The sequence below is a fragment of the Sinohyriopsis cumingii genome, chromosome 15 (assembly GCF_028554795.1).
Source record: "Sinohyriopsis cumingii isolate HCF-2022 chromosome 15, ASM2855479v2, whole genome shotgun sequence".
NCBI lineage: Eukaryota > Metazoa > Mollusca > Bivalvia > Unionida > Unionidae > Sinohyriopsis > Sinohyriopsis cumingii.
In genome coordinates, this window is record NC_142975.1 from 27,351,065 (window position 1) to 27,372,600 (window position 21,536).

General features: G+C 35.3%; 1 protein-coding gene across 3 annotated transcripts in view; it reads left to right on the top strand.

Annotated features, from left to right (window-relative positions):
• The window catches only part of LOC149781451 (uncharacterized), a 32,632-nt gene extending 12,468 nt beyond the window's left edge, over positions 1-20,164 (top strand). For all 3 annotated transcript variants that reach the window (XM_089935534.1, XM_089935535.1, XM_089935536.1), the window contains exons 3-7: positions 2,497-2,606; positions 5,104-5,262; positions 7,592-7,685; positions 8,126-9,547; positions 12,261-20,164. In XM_089935534.1, coding sequence (XP_089791660.1) covers positions 2,497-2,606; positions 5,104-5,262; positions 7,592-7,685; positions 8,126-9,547; positions 12,261-15,628 — 5,153 coding nt within the window. In that variant the 3' untranslated portion in view covers positions 15,629-20,164. The remainder of the gene's footprint in view (positions 1-2,496; positions 2,607-5,103; positions 5,263-7,591; positions 7,686-8,125; positions 9,548-12,260) is intronic.
• The last annotated feature ends 1,372 nt before the right edge of the window (positions 20,165-21,536 follow it).

Genomic DNA, 21,536 nt, shown 5'->3' on the forward strand with positions numbered 1-21,536 from the left:
CTAATACAACTAGGCATTAGTCTCATGGAAAATCTGTTTAAAGCCGATGTATTACGGTGTATTCAGAAATAGTCCCCCAAATGTCTTTCCTACGCACATTTCAGGCAAAAACCTTTGGGGCCAAATGAGCTAATGTCATCTGGTACAAAGTCCAAGAATTCATCCTCATTATAAAGTTGAGAAATCCTCCATTGTTGTCTAGTAATCTTCATCATAAATATCCTCTGACTCCCATTTCTTGGCCTCAATGTCATGTGTAGAAATTTATTTGGAGGCTAAGCTTGAGTTTTGAAAGTAACACTTTAATCATACCATTTGAAAGTAACACTTTAATCATACCATTTGTGAAATCTATTCAAGGTTGCAAATGAACGCTTCATTTGTGCGGCAAGATTAAATAACCAGGCTATGTTACTAATTGCCACTGCACTACATTGACGGCTCAGTCAAAGAGTTATCACAAGGGAAAATGTGGATTCAGGTCATTTATTTACTGGATGAGGCAGACCTCTGCTTGGCACTGTAAAATTACATGTATTTGCAGCTCATTCCTAAGGATTGTCAACTTGAAAACAAAGTCAGTGCTGCCTTTATAAGCACTGACAGAATACTTCTATACGGTAAACATGTAACCTATGTCTCAAGGTATGAAAACTTCTATATGGTAAACAGGTACCCTATGGCTCAAGGTATGAAAACTTCTATACGGTAAACGGGTACCCTGTGGCTCATGGTATTACCTGGGTTATTATCAGCTGGTGGGTACCCAAGTAACTGTTGGCATCTTTAGTCATCATTGAGTCAGAGTTACAGTTTGGAAAAATAAAGAAGCCCAGCCAGATAGATAGGAAGATTAAAGACAAAACCAGTGTCACAAATATATTTATAACATATTTTGTCAATCTTCATGCAAATAAAATTCATAGAAACTTATAATGTTTGACATTTTAAATCCATTATATGATTTATCCATGAATTCTGTTAGTCACATATCATTTTAAAAATAGTAGCTCAGAATGATCCACTTCACAATATCCTGTAATATATTAATTCCATGTGTCTTATGAATAAACACTGAAAGTAAAGCCCATACTTTTGTGATTCACAGTATCTTGTAACTGTCATCATCCAATGTCTTTTAGTACAAATTGCAAGAATTCATCATTATCCGATTCACCAAAGAAAGTTCTGAAGTCCTCCATTGGCAAATTGTCTTCGCATACCAGTACATCGTCTGATGATTCCTTGCCTTTGCTTTGATCGCAATGAAATATCAAAGGATGCAACTGAATAGGTGTCAGTTTTGCAGTATGATCACAGAGAGTTCACATAAGCACTGTTTGTTAACAGACTATAAGAGTGCTTGACACTGAGCGAGCATCAAATTCACAACTTCTTCCAGGGCATGGGACTAAAAAGTGATTTTTATTTAAAGTTACACCCTATGATGTAAATTACCTGATAAAACAAGGTCACAGTCCAGATTGAATCTGTGGGCAGTATTTTTCCCCCACCTCAGAGCTAAGGAACTAAGGTCACTTGTGCACATGGAGTTATGTCACCACTTGGCACTGGATTAGTAAAAAAATGTGTGCAGTCAAAGGAATTTGAAAACAGTGTGGGTGCCACCTTTGCAGGCCAAGTTTTTATCAGCCCATGTGCACCATCGGAGAACTTTGGAAATATAACCTGTGAATTTGATCTGGCTTATTAAACATGCAAATATAATTTCAGATCAAAACTTTTTTTCATCAAACAGTGTTTATACAGCAAAACTAAGAAAATATAATACAAATAGGGATTGTACAGTCCTGCACAGATATGGAAGCAATATACTTAGTAGTGAACACTCACAGTAAACAATATTGATGGACACCACTTTGCAGTTGGTATTATTTCTTTTAATATTTTCAAATTTTTAAAATCTTATTATATGTAAGTACACCTCTCCCTAGATAACTCGCGCACAATGGGGTCTACAAATATAAATCACACTATAAGTGAGGCGTGAGTTACAGAGGGACCTTGAAAAATTGAAAAAAATCACTTTGGCGTCGAGAAAACCTCGGGGGAGGGGGGAGCAGGAGCGGCATTAGGGAACTGGGCTGTTTATTGGGTATTTTCTGGTTTAAAAAATGGGCTCCACACCTGACCTCACATTATAAGCAGGTTCGCGAGTTGTCATGGCGCGAGATATTGATGGAGTGGTTTACAAGCATTGTACAGTGATTACTGTAATGAAAATGATAAAAAAAAGTGCATACGATATATGCATATCAGGATGGGAATAGTGGAATTATAACCCAGAAATATTTAACAGTGATTTGTATGTAATGCATACATCTTGAAATTCCAATATTACCCCTTGATTTAAAAAAAGTTAGTATGTCATGCTTACAGTAGCACCCCTACACTACATGAATTGAATTTTCGGAGAAAAAAGTCAACTTGTATGCAAGTGTATACAGTACATTCCATAACTGGTTTGTCTTGCAGGTGCCTGGAGTGTGTGGCCCATAGGAAAGGACACGGTGTTTGGCCCGTATGTCGGAGATATCAAGATGGGAAAGGACTTAGAGGACATTAACTACAGATATGCCTGGGAGGTATTAAAAGACTTTATTCACATCTGTCAATTTTTCAAAATGAAAAACTGTCACTTTGCAGACTTGTCCTCTAAAGCAGTATAACCAGTAGTGTTTTGATTAACTCTCACTCTGCAGGCTTGTCTTATAAAGCAGTGTAACCAGTAGTGTTTTGATTAACCGTCACCTTGCAGACACATCCTTTAAAGCAGTGTAACCAGTGGTGTTTTGATTAAGGGTCACTTCGCAGACACATCCTCTAAAGCAGTATAACCAGTAGTGTTTTGATTAATGGTCACTTTGCAGACTCATCCTGTAAAGCAGTGTAGCCAGTAGTGTTTTGAATAACTGTGACTCTGGAGACTTGTCTTATAAAGCAGTGTAACCAGTATTCATTGTTTCGATTTATCCTCATATATGCATTGGGGACCCCTAAAATTTTAATTTCATCCCCATTTTTGATACCAAAGTTTGTTTTTTTGCTCAGCCTGATCCCCATTTCTGACACCAAGGCAGTTTTTGACTCTCAGCCTTTAACCTCTAGGCAATACAAGATAATTGAAGATGTGGTTGTTAAAGTAAAAACCATTGTTTAATTTTGATTTCCCGTAGTAATTGATTAAATAATAACTGTGTTTTTCTTTTAGAATTTTTGTGCACCTTTATTTCTGGAGTAATTTCACCCTTTTAGCAAACCAGCATCAGGTTTATTTGATAAATGATTAACAAGTTATAATAAATGATTGATCAGTATTGATGAATCAAACACTGTTCATTAAATTTGAACCAGTTCCCAAACTGAGTATTTCTTTGGCCTTAAGGTCTATAGATTTTATGTAATAGCTTGTTTTGTGTCATATGCCCATTCATTTGCCTGTCTGTCCATTAGTACAATTTGGTGAACACAGTAACTAAAATAAGCACAACAGATAAAATCAAATCCCATAGCCCAATGTCCTGGACTATTCATTTTTGAAATTGGACAGGTAAAATTTTCCAAAGCACTAGTCCATACTTTAATCACTGTGTCAGCCTTTTTATGGCCAGTCATGCCCCGTGGGCATGTAAATGCTTGATTCTAACCTCTCTTTATTTATTCATACAGACCTTGTGATACTGCAGTAAAATGATCATTGATTACTATCCTATGTGTTCTAGTACTTCTTGACTGCATATTGAGCTTAGGGAGCATCCTCTAAATCAGCCAATCAAAATACCTTGAAACAAAACAAATCTGATATTATTAATTAGCGGTGTTTTGAATGACTTTGTGTTTACTCAAGCCAGATATGTGCGAGCTGGTCACACTTTAATTTCATTCCACAGAGTCAATGCAATGGAATTATTGAAAGGTAAATTACCAACATAAGTGTTAATTTCTTTTATGAAATGAATAAATAACAACATTGAGTCTTTAATTTTTTTTATTGATTGCACAGACGATTGCACAAACTTCAATTTGCGATATTCCATTTGAAGTGATAACATTAAGAAGCGGCGTGTGCTTGCATTTGAACAACAAAATGTATATTATGACCACTTTATTAGAAGTAGTTGTAAAATAATATGAACATTTCCATTTTGGGGAAGATTAATTTACTCGATTATTTTCTCAAAGCTGGTGATAAGGAAAATGTAGAGAAGTAGAGGGATAAAATGTAATGCTGCCATTCAGACTGAGGTAACCATTTCTCCAAAGAGACAAATGCCAGACCCTGTGGCTGCAAAAAGTATACAATATGACACAACTAAGAGACAAGGAAATTTCAGTCACATTGGTTTACTACAAGTATCCATGGCTTGAATTTAACAACTTTGATGGAAAGATTCTTTATATCTATTTCAAACAATATCCCAATGTGGCATGGGCTGGATATTCAGTGTAACTGACAAATTCAGAGTTTACTCAGTCATGGATCTTGACAGTTCTAAACAACATAAAGCCTGTACGGTACATTATAAAGCCTTTATGGTACAGTATATGCATGATGCTAGCTAGCATGTACAGAAAATCCCTGCATATGGAATTGCTAATACTGCAATAGGAAAGACCATTCTGAAATTAAATGGGGATGAAATGTAAAATAAAATGACAGCTACGTGATTTTATTTCTCACATGTTTGTTTGTGTGGAACTTTCAGTTGCATCTAACATAACTTTTGTCCCACCTCACCTGACATCAAAACAGCATTTGATCAGTGAATGGCTACAATGATCTCCACATGTAAATGACATCATGCTTTGCCCTAATGTATAATATCAGAACTTACATTCAGTATCTGTTTTAAACCTTTATATTGAGAGGCTGCTTGAAATTCTGAGTCATTTTATATGGTCATTCTGAAGATTCAGACATTTTCAAAGGGTATTTTGTCTGGATCTAATAACACACTTTTGTTAGATACTTGTGAATAATCAGCGATGTGTATTGCTGTAAAATAGGAAAATCCCAATCTTTGCGATCATAAGTCGTAAGGAGAAGCAAGGCTTGATTGATATGTTTTTTGAAATTTATAGGTGTTTGACCTGGAGACGTTTGGCCTTCTCCATGTGATTGATGCCACAGATCCTAGCAAGGGAAACTGGATGAGGTATGTCAACTGTGCTCGCTACTTTGAGGAGCAGAACATAATCTCAGTCCAGCAAGAAGACCAAGTATATTACAGAGCCATTAAGGTAGGTAGTCCTTAAAATGTTCTAGTTCCAAAGGCATTTAAGGTTAAATTGTATTTCAAATTTGAAAACTTTTACAGAGATTTTAACCCTTCAAAAATTTTCCTGCACTGAATGTCATTTGAGTTTTTTATATGACCCTATCCCCATCATTCACCAGTTCAGCAGCATTTATTATTTTTCACTTATGCAAAAAACATTTCAGCCAGTAGAAAGCTTCTTATATCATACTAAAGTTGTGTCCCAGGTGGCTTCCATGGAAACCTGGTGGAAAATCTCTTTTTCCAGAATGACTGTGTCAGTGTTAGTAAGACTTGATTGTATTTTTTATGCCCACCTTTTGACAGCATATTATACTATGACCCTGCCCATTAACCATTTCTTTTCTGCATGATAACTTCAGTTTTACTACATTTACATTTGCCAAAACTGTATAGAATATTTGCACATGTGGTGAGGTTAAAGCCTAATAATTTGAGTGTCAAAAGGTCAGAAGTCAGAGTCACTAACAGAAAGAAAAAAATAGTTTCTGCATGAAAAGATTAGTTTAACAACATCTACCTGGACCAGACATTGTGGGTAGATGGCACTTGGTGTAAATAAGGTGTATTTCAATTTTGGGAATCAAAAAGGTCAATGTTTATTTGACAGAAAGAGGAAATAGGAATTCCACACAATAACAGTAACAAATCACGTACATGTATGCCTCATTGTGTATCTGCAAAACATTGTTTTACATCACTGCTTTTTGCATTACAAAATAAGATTCCTTTTGTTAAAAAAGTTGACATTTGTTTTGTGATTAAAAAACTCAAAACGTTGAAACTCATTTTTTTTAAAGTTGTGTTATTACTGAAATATTGATGCTATGATTTCATTGCAAGTAATAATTTTGCTCATTCCTGAGCAAATCTTTTAGTGCCAATTTAGGATTTTAAGTTTACCATAAACTCTGGAGCTACCATCTCTTTAATGAACTATATCTATTTTAAAAAAGCTTTGAATTTACTGGGTACTACATTTGCTTAGAAGCCTTGCAATATTTGATCACATTTGTGAATGGCTAGGATCATTTAAGGTAGTTTGATTGTTACTTACACAATGATGCTTATAACAGTATTTATAACAGTATTCAGGTGGTTGGTTGTAATGAGTTGACCTGAGACACACTCTTACGCTGGTAGGATTTGCATGCCTTTTAACTTTAAAAAAGTAAATAATTTCAATCCCTATATTTGATTTGATACAGAAGACATAAATAAGGTGATAATACAAAGCAGGCCTGCTTTTAATTGTGTCATAACAATAAATACATCCACAAAGTAGAGATCAAATTAGGCAGCAGTTAATTAGGTTCTCGCATAAACGTCTGTTGACACAGCCGTGACAATAGATTGACTTTTATATGTTTAAGTACAATAAAGAATATTGCATTTATGATGATAACACTGAAACTGAATTAAAATTGTGGCTAAAAAATGTTTCATTTGACAAATCTTGTTTCATTGCTTTTTATTTCTGAAAGTGTTGCCAATGGTATGCATTAGTGACATTATCACTAATCAGAATTTTATCAAAGATTATTATTTACAGTTTCCTGAGACCTTTTTTGTAACATGATATAGGACTTCTTCTTAGAATTTCATAATGTTGATTCAAATTTCTGGACACCAGCCAACATTTCTGACAATAAAATAAGCAGTATATCAGGGTTTCATGATCAGTTTTGATCTTGATTTTCTTCATATTCAACAAAGAAGGGTCAGTTTTGTGGGGCATTTCCTAGAAAAAAATGAATCCATGCCAGCCCCCATATCATAGGGTTACTGAAATATTGAGGGTTATCCAGGCAAGTTATTGAGGAAGTGATGTATTTATACCATTTTTGAACTTGTTGGACTTGGACCATTTTGACAAAAACCCTACTAGTACAGCTGAGCAAAAATCAATGGATGTTGACAAACAAAATTTTAATATTTTCACATTTTCTTAAAAATTATTTGGACTTTGTTAGTACAGTTTAGCAAAAACCACTTATGGTGGACAAGTGAAATTTATTATGCATTTTTTTAAAATTCTCATGTAGATAACATGATTAGATATTGATGTTATTATTTTGGACATTTTTGATTTTTGGATTTAGAATAGTAGTGAAATAAAAAACAAGTTTAACTTGAAGTATACTAATTGAGTACTTTGTAGAGAATGATTCCAAAATGTCTTCAAAAATATATATCAAGTTATTTTAACAAAGACTCAAGACCAGTGTATCAGAAAACAATGAAAAGTTGAATTATATATTATTTCTAATTACAATATTCTGTTGATGCAGAACATAGAACCAGGTGAAGAGTTACTTACTTGGTTTGAACCCAGGAAGAGAAAGAGAGGACGGAAAAGGAAAATGGAGAAAGAAGCCAAAGAAGGTAGGTTTTCCAACTCTTGTTACACATATATTTTCAGTTTTCAAGAGATAAATATTTTGAAGAAAAAGCTATGGCTTTAGATTGTGAAGCCATTACCATTCAGATTATCCTGTTATACCAAAGTTTTAGTGTTGGGGATGTTTTAATACTTTTCATCTGTCTGTCTATTGCTTAAACCACTGGGTGGAAATTTTAAAAATTCTCATTTTTGTCATATAATAACCATGTGAAAACCGATCATTACTGTTCAACAGGAAATTTCAGAGTAAATCAAGCAATATAACTGTAGTCAATTTGTGTGTAAATTATTATGTAAATGATTTATTTCATAAAAGTGAGATCTTTTATAACTCTTGGTGTTGATAAGTGACGTATTTTAATTATTATATTTTTAAAGCATAATGTTAACTACTCCACTTTTTAATCCCCATGTTTCATAGAAAAAATGAGTGCCACAACAATGGATCCTTCAGTTGCAGGGCATGATAAAGATGATGATTCACTGGGGAAAAGAAAGAGAAAGCCAAAAATATTTCCCGATTCTTATCAAGAGATTCAGCTTCCACGACAGAAAAAACTAAACAAAGTCCAGTCTGCTGATTCCACTCAATCTGAAACATCTGCTAATACAGTGGTGAAAGGAAAACGGAAGAAAATGAAAGAGAACTCTGAGCTTAAGGAGTCAAAAGATGATACAGAATCTGAAACTAGTTCCAGATGTTCATCGGTGGTTCCAGAGAGAAAAGACATATTTAATAATGACTCTGTCAGCTGGGAGTACCCTGAGCCAGGAGAGGAGTACATGTTTAAGTTAAAAAAACACCATGTAGTGAAAGTTGAAGGAAAGCGTGCTTATAAATGTGATATATGTTCAGGCCTGTACCGCCATATATTTAGCCTAAAGAGACACTATCTAAAGAATCATATAAATTATCGGTATCTCGGTAGAACAGATGTCACCAACTGTCTCATCAACTTGGCACAGGTTCTAGAGGCAGAAAAGGCAGCCATAAAAAGAAAAGAATCTGAAGAACTTGGTGGGGAAAAAGAGAATTTATCTTCAAATGATGCAGCTTCTGATAGTGGCGTAGGTTCCTCTGTTAACTGTGCTAGTTCGAAAGGAGACAACTCCACAGACTTCAGAAGTTCAAATGATGATCTACAATTTGAAAACAAAGGTATCAACTTAACCATAGAAGATGGTGCAAAGAGTCCTTTACATGAGACTGGAGTTGACAATCTGGATGTTGATATGAGGAGTTCTGTCGGAGATGACATTTCTGTTAGTTCTGAGACAACTCAGAATTCCTCAGCAGTGAAGGATGATAATTGTCAGGAGAAAGGGGTACCAGATGGTAAGGATTCAGAGATTGTACAACGTCCTGGTTTGTATAGGTGTTACCTGTGCTTTCAACTTTTTGAAACAGTAGCAGAGATACGTGAACATACTGTTAACCATCCAAAATCAAAGAACCACATGCCATTTGCATGTGACAAATGCGAAATGAGGTTTTCGTATATTCAGAACCTTGTCCGGCACCAAGCAGTACATCAGGCTAATGGTAGTGAGCTCATTAACCAGGCAAAGAAGTTGTCGCCAGTGAAAGGAGCCAAAAAAATTAGGAGAACTAAAAGTAAAGATAAATGGGTGTATGAAAATGCAGATGTTGGGAAACAAGAGGAAACAAATCAAGAAAAGAAAAAGTCCAAGTTTGGACTTAAGGAGTGCTTAGGAAAGGTTATGAAGGTTCTGAAGGGAAAGTCATCCAAGTCACCCAAAAAGAAGTATCATTGCAGTAGATGCAGCATGAAATTTGGGTACCTGCAAAACCTTGTCAGACATCAGCAGGTTCATAAGGATGGTAAGTTTCTGTATTTGTGTCTGTTTTATTAGATTGTCACAGTCTCAGTACAAAAATCTAAAGTTGGATTGAAAACATTACATTGAAAACCAATGATTAAGTCTGTCAGCAACATCAAAATTTGATTCATGCATAAAACATGAACAGTTAGTAACTCAGAACTATTGTAATTTAACTTAATTCTATTTTAAATCATTTCTTATTAAAAATTTAATTTTCATGCTGGTAAATTTTATGGGTATGTGCAGCATTTTGTTCAGTAAATAAAATTATATTGAAATTAAAGGGATGAAATACAAAAATGTTGAAATTAAATGAATTTAAGTAAAATATCAATGAGCAAAAAATTAACATATATTACTTACCCCGCCTGGATTCATGTTTGGTGACACACTCTTTCAAATTATGACAGCCAGTTGTAATGAATTGATGACTTGTGCCTTGATATCACAGAACATCTGCTTTAACTATGTATCATATCTCAGCCATGGATGCCTACCTATCACTTGCATACGGAGGACTCCCATCTAAGTGATTTTCAGCATCCAAGATAAAACATTGGCATCCAAATATGCATGATTAAGCATTTCCAAGACCTCTGATGATGTAACAATGCACTGTAAAGATGGGTTTGCCAGTATGAACAAACAGATAGATTCCAGTGCATTGTGTATCCAAGTTTGTGGTTTCCTTTCGTGGTCCGTTTGAATTTCTCCACTCCAAATCCGTGATTGTATATACAAATTAAACAGCCTAAAAGGCTGTTACCCAAAAAATCACCAGCTGGTATATTTTGTCACCAATAAAGAAAAAAAATCACAATTTGCAACACATGCAAAGCCCAGAACGATCCCTGGGGTTGGTAGATTCAGAACAGTTTTTAGGAACATAGTCTTGAGGATTGCTAAGTTTTTTGAGGGATGGTGGTTTTAAAACACCATTGTAGGGGAACATAGCCTTGGGGTTTGTTAGGTGTTTTTGAGGGATGGTGGTTTTAAAACACCATTTTAGGAACATAGCCTTGGGGTTTGTTAAGTGTTTTTGAGGGTTGGTGGTTTTAAAACACCATTTTAGGAACATAGCCCTGGAATTTGTTAAATGTTTTGGGTGGGTTGGCAGATTCAGAACACAGCCATGGGGCTTGTTAAATATATCGATAAAGGTAGGTGGCTTCAGAAAACTTTTCAGAAACATAGCCATGCAAGTTTTTATAACTTCTATGAGGTTTTGTGACTAAAGAAAACTATTACAGGAACAAAGCTGTTGGTTTTGTTGAGTTGATGATGATCGTTGGTTAATTACCATTTTAGAAACATGGTCCTGGGATTTTTTAAGTATTATGATGAGGGTTGGTTACTTGATAAAACTATTACAAGAACATAACCCTGGGGTTTTGAGTTTATAATGAAGGGTGGTTATCTGAGTACTATTTCAGGAACATAACCCTGAGGTTTGTTAACTTTGATGAAGAGGCTTGGTGACCTGTCTAGCCAGTCATCCTGTATTTCAGCAGACTTCTTTATGCTTAAAATTTTTTATATGATTATATCATAGATTGAAACCAAGTTTGACCTAATATACATTTATTAAAAGCTTAGGTCAAGTTATATTTTGATTTCTTTGAGTCCCAGAAATGGAGTTCTGTCCCATGTTTGTCTTGGATGTTACTTTTACATTTCATTGATTTAATAATGACTTAGTTGAATTATGCCAACTTTGCAATGGCTTTTCATAACACAAAGACTTTGGTCAAGTTTAATTTTTACCTTTCTCCACCAAAACTGGAGTTATGGCCTTGTTTGACTGGGATGTTTGCTTCTTAAACCAAAGTTTCTTTGATTATACCAAAATCCTGGGGACACAAGTTTTGTATGGATACATTTTTTCTCTGCATGTTTACCTACCATCTTCTATCTTCTATCACAGATTTTCAGTGAGGACAAACTGTGATCCCTTTCATAATCTGAAATGAACATAAATAACATTTCGATTGGTGATACAGTAATGTATTATTTCATTTGTTATTGTTTATTACATGTACTTGTAATAAAGGCAGATAGCAAAGGAAGGTTGGCAAGAGCAGTCTAATTATAGTCCCAGATTTGAAATTGCTAGAAAATTACATGCTTAGGGCACGACAATTCCACTTGTCCATTTGTTGTTATAAGTGGTAGCTGAGGAATGGCAAGTTGCTTTTTCAACATTTTATCTGGAAGTGGCATTTTAAACTGACTCAGTATTTTTTACTGTTCAGTGTAGGAAAAGTAAAATTGATTCATTATAAGCATTGATTCCAAGTCACTAGCCATGTAGGAAATTTTTTGAGCTCTGATTATTTTCAAAGAAAAAGTTAAAGGCATGATGGCATTTATTGATGATCAGCATGGATGGTCAGTGTTAAAAGGTGTCATTTTGTTTTATGTTAAATTCTTCCAACAAACGTTTCCAAACTATTTGGGGATAAAAAAAATTGTTCATGAAGTCACTGTTTGAATAAAAAAATCAACAAATTTATGAGACAAACAAGAGAGAACATTGATCTCACTCACTAAAATTATTACAGTTTTGATACATGCACCTGACTGACATGATGGTGCCTCCATGTTTTAATGGCTCATGTAGAACCTTTTTGTGAATACTTCATGTTTCATTCTCATTACTGGATACTTTGCCAGTGAGACATAATCTTGACATCAATTATTCTTCCTTTCAGAGAAGAAAACATCTCCTCACAGCTGCGAATATTGCGGAAAGGGCTTTCCATCACTCTCCAATATGAAGAAACATGTCCGATTTCACCTTGGATACCGCATTAGCTGTCGATACTGTGGTGACATTCATCATAATGTTGGTGGACTTAGAAAGCACATTAGGATTGCTCACCCAGAAGTACACAAGGCAAAACTGAAAAAGAAGCTGGCAAAGGATGGTGTGCTTAGAAAACCTGATAAAAAGGATGTTGATAAGAAATCAAAGGGTTCAAAGATCAAGGATGGAGTGAAAGATCATACAGAAAACATGGAGGCAGAAAAACAGAAAAACTTGGAAGAAAAAGATAAGAAAGATTCATCTGATGAATTGTTCTCGGATAATGAGATCAGTTTTGCAGCAGAAGAAATTGATGATGGTGGATCAAGATTTAAGTTTGCTTGCACAATTTGTAAAAGACGTTTTAGTAGCTATATCAACATGTGTCGTCATCGACGTAAATCCCATGATAACGAGTCAAGGCACAGATTTGAGGCAAGTAATTCAGTTAGGCATTTTGGAGCTGATCTACCAGTGGTTACTGAATCACCAGAAATGGTGGCAATGTTTTATGCCAATGTTGCTAACAATGTTGCAGTAAATATGACAAGTTACATTGATGGTGGACAGAATTCATTGCATAATTACATTGACCATATTAGGATTAAGGATTATGACGAGCTTCCCACTGAACAGGAGAAATCTGCAGACATGCCCTGGGATAGGTACAATTTTCCATTTGACTACAAACCTACTAAAACTATGTCTTACATGGAGATCAAAAATAAGTTTAAGATCAGAAGTGAATTTGAAATTCAGCCAGAGAGTGATATATCCATCTCAACAAATAATGATGTCAGCAATGGGTGTGACAGTGCAGCAAACTTAAATAAGGTTCTGTTGTCTGGTGATGATGGAAAGATAGAAGAAGTATTCATTGAGGAAAAACCATCAGATTCTGGTGCAAGTTGCAAATCTCAGATGTCAGAAACAAAAGAAAGTGAAAAATGTAATGTTCATTGCCAGGAATTATCAAACTTAAAAGATCTGTCTAATGATGGGAAAACAAAAAGATCTTTGTCTGAAAGTGCATCATCTACCAGTAAGGAAAATATTGAAAACAAGGACATAGAAGAAAAAACATCAGTTGAATGTATCTCTGACTTAAATATGGCTGAAATGTCAGCCAAAGAATCAGAAATTCCAAAACATGTAGGTCTTGTTAGCCAAACTAAAAAATCATTAATGAAGCTGTCATCATTTCCTGACAAGTCCTGTAGTGCATCTTCCCTTTACAGCGGATTTGAGTTTGTCATGGATGGCAAGTACAAAAATTTTGAAAATGATATTCTCCCTTCCTCTTTTAATACTCCATTAAATAAACCTTCAAAAGGCAGACCTTGGTTGAGTCAGGGTGTTGATGCTGATGGCTCACTTGAAAATGACATTACTGTAAATGAAGGGTCATGTGACTCCAGGTCACCTGGAGAGTGCCCAGATCTGGGAATTGGTATTTTTAATCAGTTACAGCTGGTGGTTACCCAACAGAAATTGAGAGATACGATTAATACAGGAGATAATTATGATGATGCAAAATTATCAGGATCAGATGATAATTTGAATCACAGTCCCCTTTACAACTTTGAGAACATTGCATTTGGTAAACATGGAAATATTACCTGTGTCTGTGGAGTGTGCAGAAAACAGTTTCATGACCTTGACTGCCTTGTACGCCATCATTTGAAGAAGCATCCTTCAATTGCATTCAACTTCCTTGAGGTTGAGCAAGGAAATGGGATTGATCTTCTACACTACTCAGAGCCATCCAATGTTGGTGTCCTGGCTGTGACAAGCACAGGTCTGGAAAGTGCCATTGAGCGAGATATTTATCACTGTACAGGGTGTGGCAGTGTGTTTAAAAATGTATCAAGGCTGCATGTTCACATCGTCAACTGTGTCTCTACTTCAAATCCTAATAATAACAGTGACTCAAATAAAAACAAGAAGAAAAAGACTTCCCTAAAAAGTAAAATTAAGAAGAAGCTGAGAGAAATTATGAATGGAAGTCAGAATTTCCGATTCAGGTTGAAGGATTTTGCTGGGTACAAAGCTGAAATATTTAACATGGATGGTAAGCAAAGGAAGCGAATTTTCACAGGGTGTCGAAAAAGAAAGGTTATTAGTTTGCCTGATTCTCCAGTTAAACTTACTCATAAACGCCATCATGATATAGGCTACAACCCTAATAATCACATCCGTAGACGAGAGTTGACCGAGCTACTGGACACACATCAGTGTAATGGTTGTGGTGTGAAATTTAAGACAATTTCATTGCTGGAGAGGCATGTGAAGAAATGTGTCAAAAAGGAGAAATTCAAGGAGCTTCATCCCCTGAAGTCTGCTATTTTGGAAGAGTCCCTTGCTAGACTTAAGCACACATGCTTCTATTGTAGTAAGAACTTCACATATCCAAAGAGTCTAATAAACCATTTTCAGGAGTTTTGTCCAGTCAAAAAAGAGAAAATTTACAAGGAACTTCTAACAGAAAATGAGAAAGAGAAGGAACAGGAGATGGTTCATGCCCTGAAACTTCAGGAAGAGGAAAAACTGAAAAAGATGGAAGGGACTGAGAGCCACACTGTCAAAAAGAGGCTTGGATGGCCCAGGGGAGTGAAAAGGAAGAACAGAAAAAAGGGGCATGCATGGACATCCATCAAGAGAAGAAAATCAGCTAATGATGGGGACAAGTCAGATGTGGCAGTTTCCGGCACTGTGCCAGACAAGGCCAAAAAATCAGAACCAGAAGAAAATGAAGGCCAAAGTGAAAGCACTGAGAGAGATTACACTGATTTTACCATAAAGGATATTTGTACTGTAGAAAATAATGATTTGCCAAAAGAAAAGGAGTCAGTTGAAGGAAATGGAACAGCTATAGAGGACAGTAAGAAAGATGTTAAAATCGCATGTGACAAGAATGAAACGCTGAAAAAAGATGCACCAAAATCTTCCCTGACCATATCAGAAAAAGAAAAACAGGATAGTATTCTGAAGAAAAGTCAAGAGCAAGAAAAGTTTTCAGAGAAAGGAAAACTTAAAGGCAAAAATGTTGGAGGCAAAGAAAAATACAAGTTAAATGAGAAAAAAATGAAAAAATCACAAACACAAAATCTCAGTCTAAAGTGTGAAAAGAAGACAGAAAGTTCGTCCAGTCAGGTAGCCAATAACAGAGACTGTAGTTTGCCAATAGGAGGTAAAATGGCCAATGTGCCCACAAGTAAAGGGAAAAATGGGTCCAAACCCTTTGTGCTGAATTGCCTTAGGGTTCCGCAGTAAATCAAAATGCAATCAGTGTTGTAGCTGTAAATAAAATAAAAATCTAAATATAATATTGGTGAAAAATTAAGTTTAAAAGCTGACAAGACTGTGTCAGACTTAAAGTTTAAACTGAACAGTAAAAGAAGATGAAAGTTATAGATATTGAAGAATTGGTAAATACACAACAGAGATTGGACTTATGATGTAACACAGAAAAATAGAAGTTAGCATTAGACGTCTGATTTAACAGAGAAAAATAGAAATTACCATTAGACGTCTGATTTAACAGAGAAAAATAGAAATTACCATTAGACGTCTGATTTAACAGAAAAATAGAAATTAGCATCTGTGTTTTGAGGTTTGCTGTTAGAAATGCTTTAGAATACTATAATTACTTAAGAACTTCATTGTTAACAAATATGTTATGATGCGTTATTATTTTCTCATTGAATTATATTGTTCTCTATACTTGAACAAGGCAGAAAAATCAAATGTTAAGAAAATACAATTGAAGTTGTGTAAAAGTTTGTACCTATTTTAAAGAATACTTTAAAAATTGTACTCTTTCAAGAAAAAAATTTTGATTCTGAGCAAATGGAAAATTTTACAAGTTTCCAGCCTTGCTCAAGGAAAATCTCAACCACGAAAGTTTGGTGCTCTTCAAGTAAAATATAGTTGTGACTCGGGGAAGGCACATTTAATGTGGAGTAGTCACCCATAGATGCAGTTCAGAATTTTGTATTACTTTCATATCAACTCTTAGAGTAATCTGAGTACCAGGGTATATATTTTTCAATAACTTCTTTCCTAGCGTACCAGATATGTATGTACAATTCTGATATACAAACTTTAAAGAAAGCAGAGTGCTTTATAAGAACTTAATAAAGTAGTTTGAGGGGGTATTTCATGAACACTATGAATCATAAACTTATGATAACCAGACTGAGCCTTAACCATCAGGATGTTAATCATGCCTTGGAGAATTTGTCAGACAGCTTAGTGATCAGGACCAATTCTGGGTATGTTCCAGTATATGGCATTCTTAACGTGCAGATTCTCACAATTATCAAGTGCTTTCATTTCAAATATTCATTGAACATCCAGAACTTGTCCTGATAGCATTGTTTGTGTTCTAATGCTGTCATTCCAGCAAAATGCTGACAACTTCAGACTAAATGCCTAGAATTAAATTGTTTTGAATAATTTGAATGCACTCATAAATTTATTTGCATTTTTAGATAATTTGTTTGCATAAAATATGCAGTTAGCTCTGATGTTGAATGCTAGACAAATTAAATATATACATTCCTGAATTTACATAGGGTGAATACACTGCCAATACATGCAATATATTTCTGTAATCCTTTATGCCATGAAGTCTTATACTATGGTCAACAGATTTTGGCTACATTTTCATTAATGTAAAATTAGTATTTTTATGACCAGGAGTGTTTATCTGAATGTTGTTTGTCTCATGTAAGGAATGAAAATTGTAACACAAAATGCTTTGAAAGCAAGAAATATGTTGTTCTTTTGTTTTGTTGCAGAAATTGTCATACACATTTGAGTTGGGTACATGTAAATATGTCATGTAAAATTTAAACATGCTTTATACAGATATTTGCCATGAATATACACTTCTTACTGCTTAGTTGCAGAGAGACTACTTGTTATTTGTGACCAAGTTTCTAATGCACAGATCAATAGAATTATATCATGTAATGAACTTTTTGAGAGACAACCACCTGTTTTAACTATATCGTATTTGTTGATAGACTGAGTGATCTTTCAAGACTGTTTTGTACCGTATTAGTTTTTATCCCATCTGGTTGTACTCAAGAAGAGCTTACTTATTGTATGTTTTCCATTGTCTGCTGTCTTCTGTCATCCATTACTTAAAATGAATTTATTATCACTACTCTTAAACCTATTTGCCATGAAACTTCACATTCATGTCAAAGGCTGGCTGATCCTAAATAAAATTGGAGCCCCTCAGACATCCTGTATGGCCACCATGGTAGCTATCCTACCACCACTCTGGCCATCTTGAAAATTATGTTATCTCTCTTTGTCTTGAATGGATTGTCATATCAGCATAGTATTTGGACGAAAAGATTTTTATCGTGTCTGGGTAGTACTAAGTGAAAATGGTGCTGATCTAACACTTAGTTTGACCACGATGGTGGCCATCTTGAAATCTTGATATTCTGCCTTAATACAAACTTGACATTGAGTTTTCACTAAAAGATTTCTTGTGATGTTTAGTTGGTATAACTACTGAGATGGCCATTTTGAAAAATCTTGTTGAATGAAATTAGTCTAACATGCGGTTTTCACTGAATGACTTGGTACTTATCATGAGCAGATGGCCTAAATTCAAATGATGCTGATTACTAGTGGCAATATAAAAATCTTGTTTTCAGTAAAACTTTTTTTTCACTTTATTTTATTGGCCGTTTAAAAAAATGGTCCCTATTTGATCTTGCACAGTTTGAACAATCCAGTAATAGATACTTATAAATGGCTGGCCATACATTAAAAGTCTACTTTTTTTCTTGCAATATATACCAGGAGTTATTCTTACATGAAGATGATGCTGATCTGATCTCTCAAATGGCTGCCTTGATAAATTAAATGGCTACTTCTTCAAAATGGATTTTCTTATTAATATGGGGTTTTAATGTAAAAACGTATGCTATTATAGCAGTATTTATTATATGTACTATTATAGCAATATTCAGCTTATTCTAAATGACTGGTGACCTTCATCTTGGTACCACACCATCTTGAAAATCTCTGTATCACTACTCTTACATGAATGATAGCACTGACATGATGTTTTCACTGAAACACATTTTGCAATATTTAATTGGTTTTGAATGACAGTAGTACACAACTGACCACCACCATGTCCAGACTTCCATGAAAACATTTTATAGACCGGATATAATTGACCTTGGAGTCAAGTCAGAGCTCATCAGTTTGTATACCAAAATGAGCTAATAATCACAGTTGTACAAGTGAATTCACAGCTCCGGTGGCCAAATGGTAGAACGTCTGCCTCGGATGCAAGAAGTCACGGGTTTGAACTCCATCCGAGTCACACCAAAAACTTTTTCAAATGGTACTAAACAGCTGCCTCGCCTGGCACTCGCCATCAAGAGGTTAGTGATAGGACTGGTCGGTCTGGTGTCAGGATAATGTGACTGGGTGCCCCAGTGCGAGACATCACTATAAACTGTCACAATGCAGACAATTCTGACCAGGTGTTGTATTTTCGTTGCATACCAATAAACAAGTACATGGTCAGCAATCTGACATTAATTGTCAAAGGTCTCGATTAAAATTTGTATGGCATTGATTTAATGGTCAATGGTCTCGATTCAGATTTTAATTGCATTGATTTAATGATCAGGGGTTTTCTCGTTTCAGATTTTTATGGCATTGATTTAATGGTCAAAAGTCTCAATTCAGTTTTTTATGGCATTGATTTAAAGGTCAACTTAAATGAATCAGGTTTTTAGCTTTACTGGCTTGTAAGCATGATGGCACAAAGAAACTAAACTGAGTATAAAGTTGGGTAAATCTTGATATTGTCTAAAACAAGTTCAGTGATTGTCTTGTCATGATGTCAGATTTAAGGTCAGTGACCATGACTTGTGATCAGTGATCTTGTATGTATCTCATAAATATGTCAACTCAGACATGTAAGAAAAAAATTGTATTACCAAATTTAGTGTGTTGAGTTTCTCAAGGATATTGTTGATGGTTTCAGTGCTCTGCATTAAATGGACAAAAGAAACTGTCTTACATTTGATTCCAGGAAAATCTTTTTGGCTGGTTTTTGTGTTTTAAGGCTCGGCAGAGATTTGAAGGTTATATAGTACTGTAAGTAAAGTGTTTTGTCCAAGGACACATTTTATTGTTATTGGCAATAACCTCTTCTTCCTTACTTTTGTTCAATTTGTAAAACAAAATGGTGTTCTTTTTACATTGTAGCAGATATTTAGAACTTGTATTTTACAAGTTATAAATAAATTTTGCTCTCAGATTCTGTGTTCACCCATTATTTGACTTCATTTGTCATAATGTATTGATGCATATTTTACCCATACTGATGCTGTTTTACATTTTATAACAAGGATAGTATTTGTCATCAACAAGGAATAATTTTATTATGGCATAATGATTATGTATTGTCCAAGTATTATGATAAAGTACTGTTGCACCTAAGCTAAGCCTTACAGTGAGTGCACCACTTGTAAACTACACTGAAAGTGTACAAGATTTTTAGGGTAAATACTATTGGTTTGGTTTTGACATGTTATGGCACAGCAACAGATACAGATTATTTAGTGCCCAGGCACAGAGTTCCTAGGCATGGGACATGTCACAATAGCTGATCCAATGGTAGGATTCAGGTTGTGTGTTAGAATGCTATGAACCACTATGCTTCACACTAAATACTCAAAAATCACTAAATTTCTTACTCATGCCTAGCGCTCAAGGGTGTAAGGTTTAGCTTAGGTGGATTCATGGATGCAATATACATGCAGAAACCAAAATGCCTGCAGCAGTCAACATGCAAGTAGCAACAAATAACCGTTACTTTTTTATGCCACCATTGTGACTGCAGAAGAGGGCATATTGATTTGTAACTGTCCATCTGTTTGTCCACCTTAGTGTATCAAGTAGTACAATAACACTGGACAACAAATTTTTACAAAAGTCATGTTACTGAAATAAAATTAGTCAATTCTTATCAATTTTTATGTGCTGAACACGAATATGACAGTCAAATTGCAAAATTGGCTCTAGTTTTTTTGTAATCTGCAAGAAATTAATGTTTACATAACGAAATGCATTCCAATAGTAAAAGGTCAACTGTAATAGCCTACCTATAAAAAATCAAGTCATTGACTACATCTTAGATTTCTTCGCCTGTCTCTTGTACAGCTGTTCGGGAGCATCTCTGAGGAGTGTCCAGCAGTAGTCAGCCAGCATTGTAGTGGACCATTTTCCCTGGTATCTTTGTTCCATTGTTGCGATATCTTGATGAAAACGTTCGCCGTGTTCATCACTAACAATACCACAGTTGCTAGGAAAGAAATCCAAATGGGAATGAAGGAAGTGAATCTTTAGAGACATATTGCAGCCAAGTTTCTTATACTTCATCAACATGTCTTCTACTAGTTCCTTATAGTTTTCTGCCCTAACATTTCCGAGGAAGTTTGTAGAAACTAGGCGAAAAGCATTCCATGCTTGTTTCGCGTCACCTTCCAGCAAGTTGTTGAACCGGTCATCTTTGAAAAGCTCTCGAATCTGAGGACCCACAAAAACTCCCTCTTTAATCTGTGCTTCGCTGAGTCGAGGGAATTTTTCATGCAGGTATCGGAATGCTGGCAAAGTCCGGTCAATGGCTTTCACGAAGTTCTTCATCAAACCTAGTTTGATGTGAAGGGGTGGTAGCAAGATTTTCTGAGCCTCAACCAGAGCTGGGTGTTGGATATTCTTCTCTCCAATGGCTACATTCTGCCTGTGAGTCCATTCCTTCCTCATGTAGTGCATTTCCCTTGCTCGGCTATCCCACTCGCATAAGAAACATATGTATTTTGTATATCCTTGCTGCAGTCCCATTAAAAGGGCAACTACCTTCAAATCACCACAGAGGTGCCAGCTGTACTTGTTATACTCAATGGAATTCAGTAGCTGCCTTAAGTTATCGTATGTCTCTTTCATGTGGACAGCATACGCTACTGGAATAGATGGAAGAATGTTTCCATTGTGCAAAAGCACAGCCTTGAGACTCAGTTTCGAAGAGTCCACAAATAGTCTCCATTCTTGTGGGTCATGAGTGATTTTTAAAGCATTCATGAGGCCCTCAATATTGGAACAGAATATCAGATTACTTTCCTTTCTGAAGAAA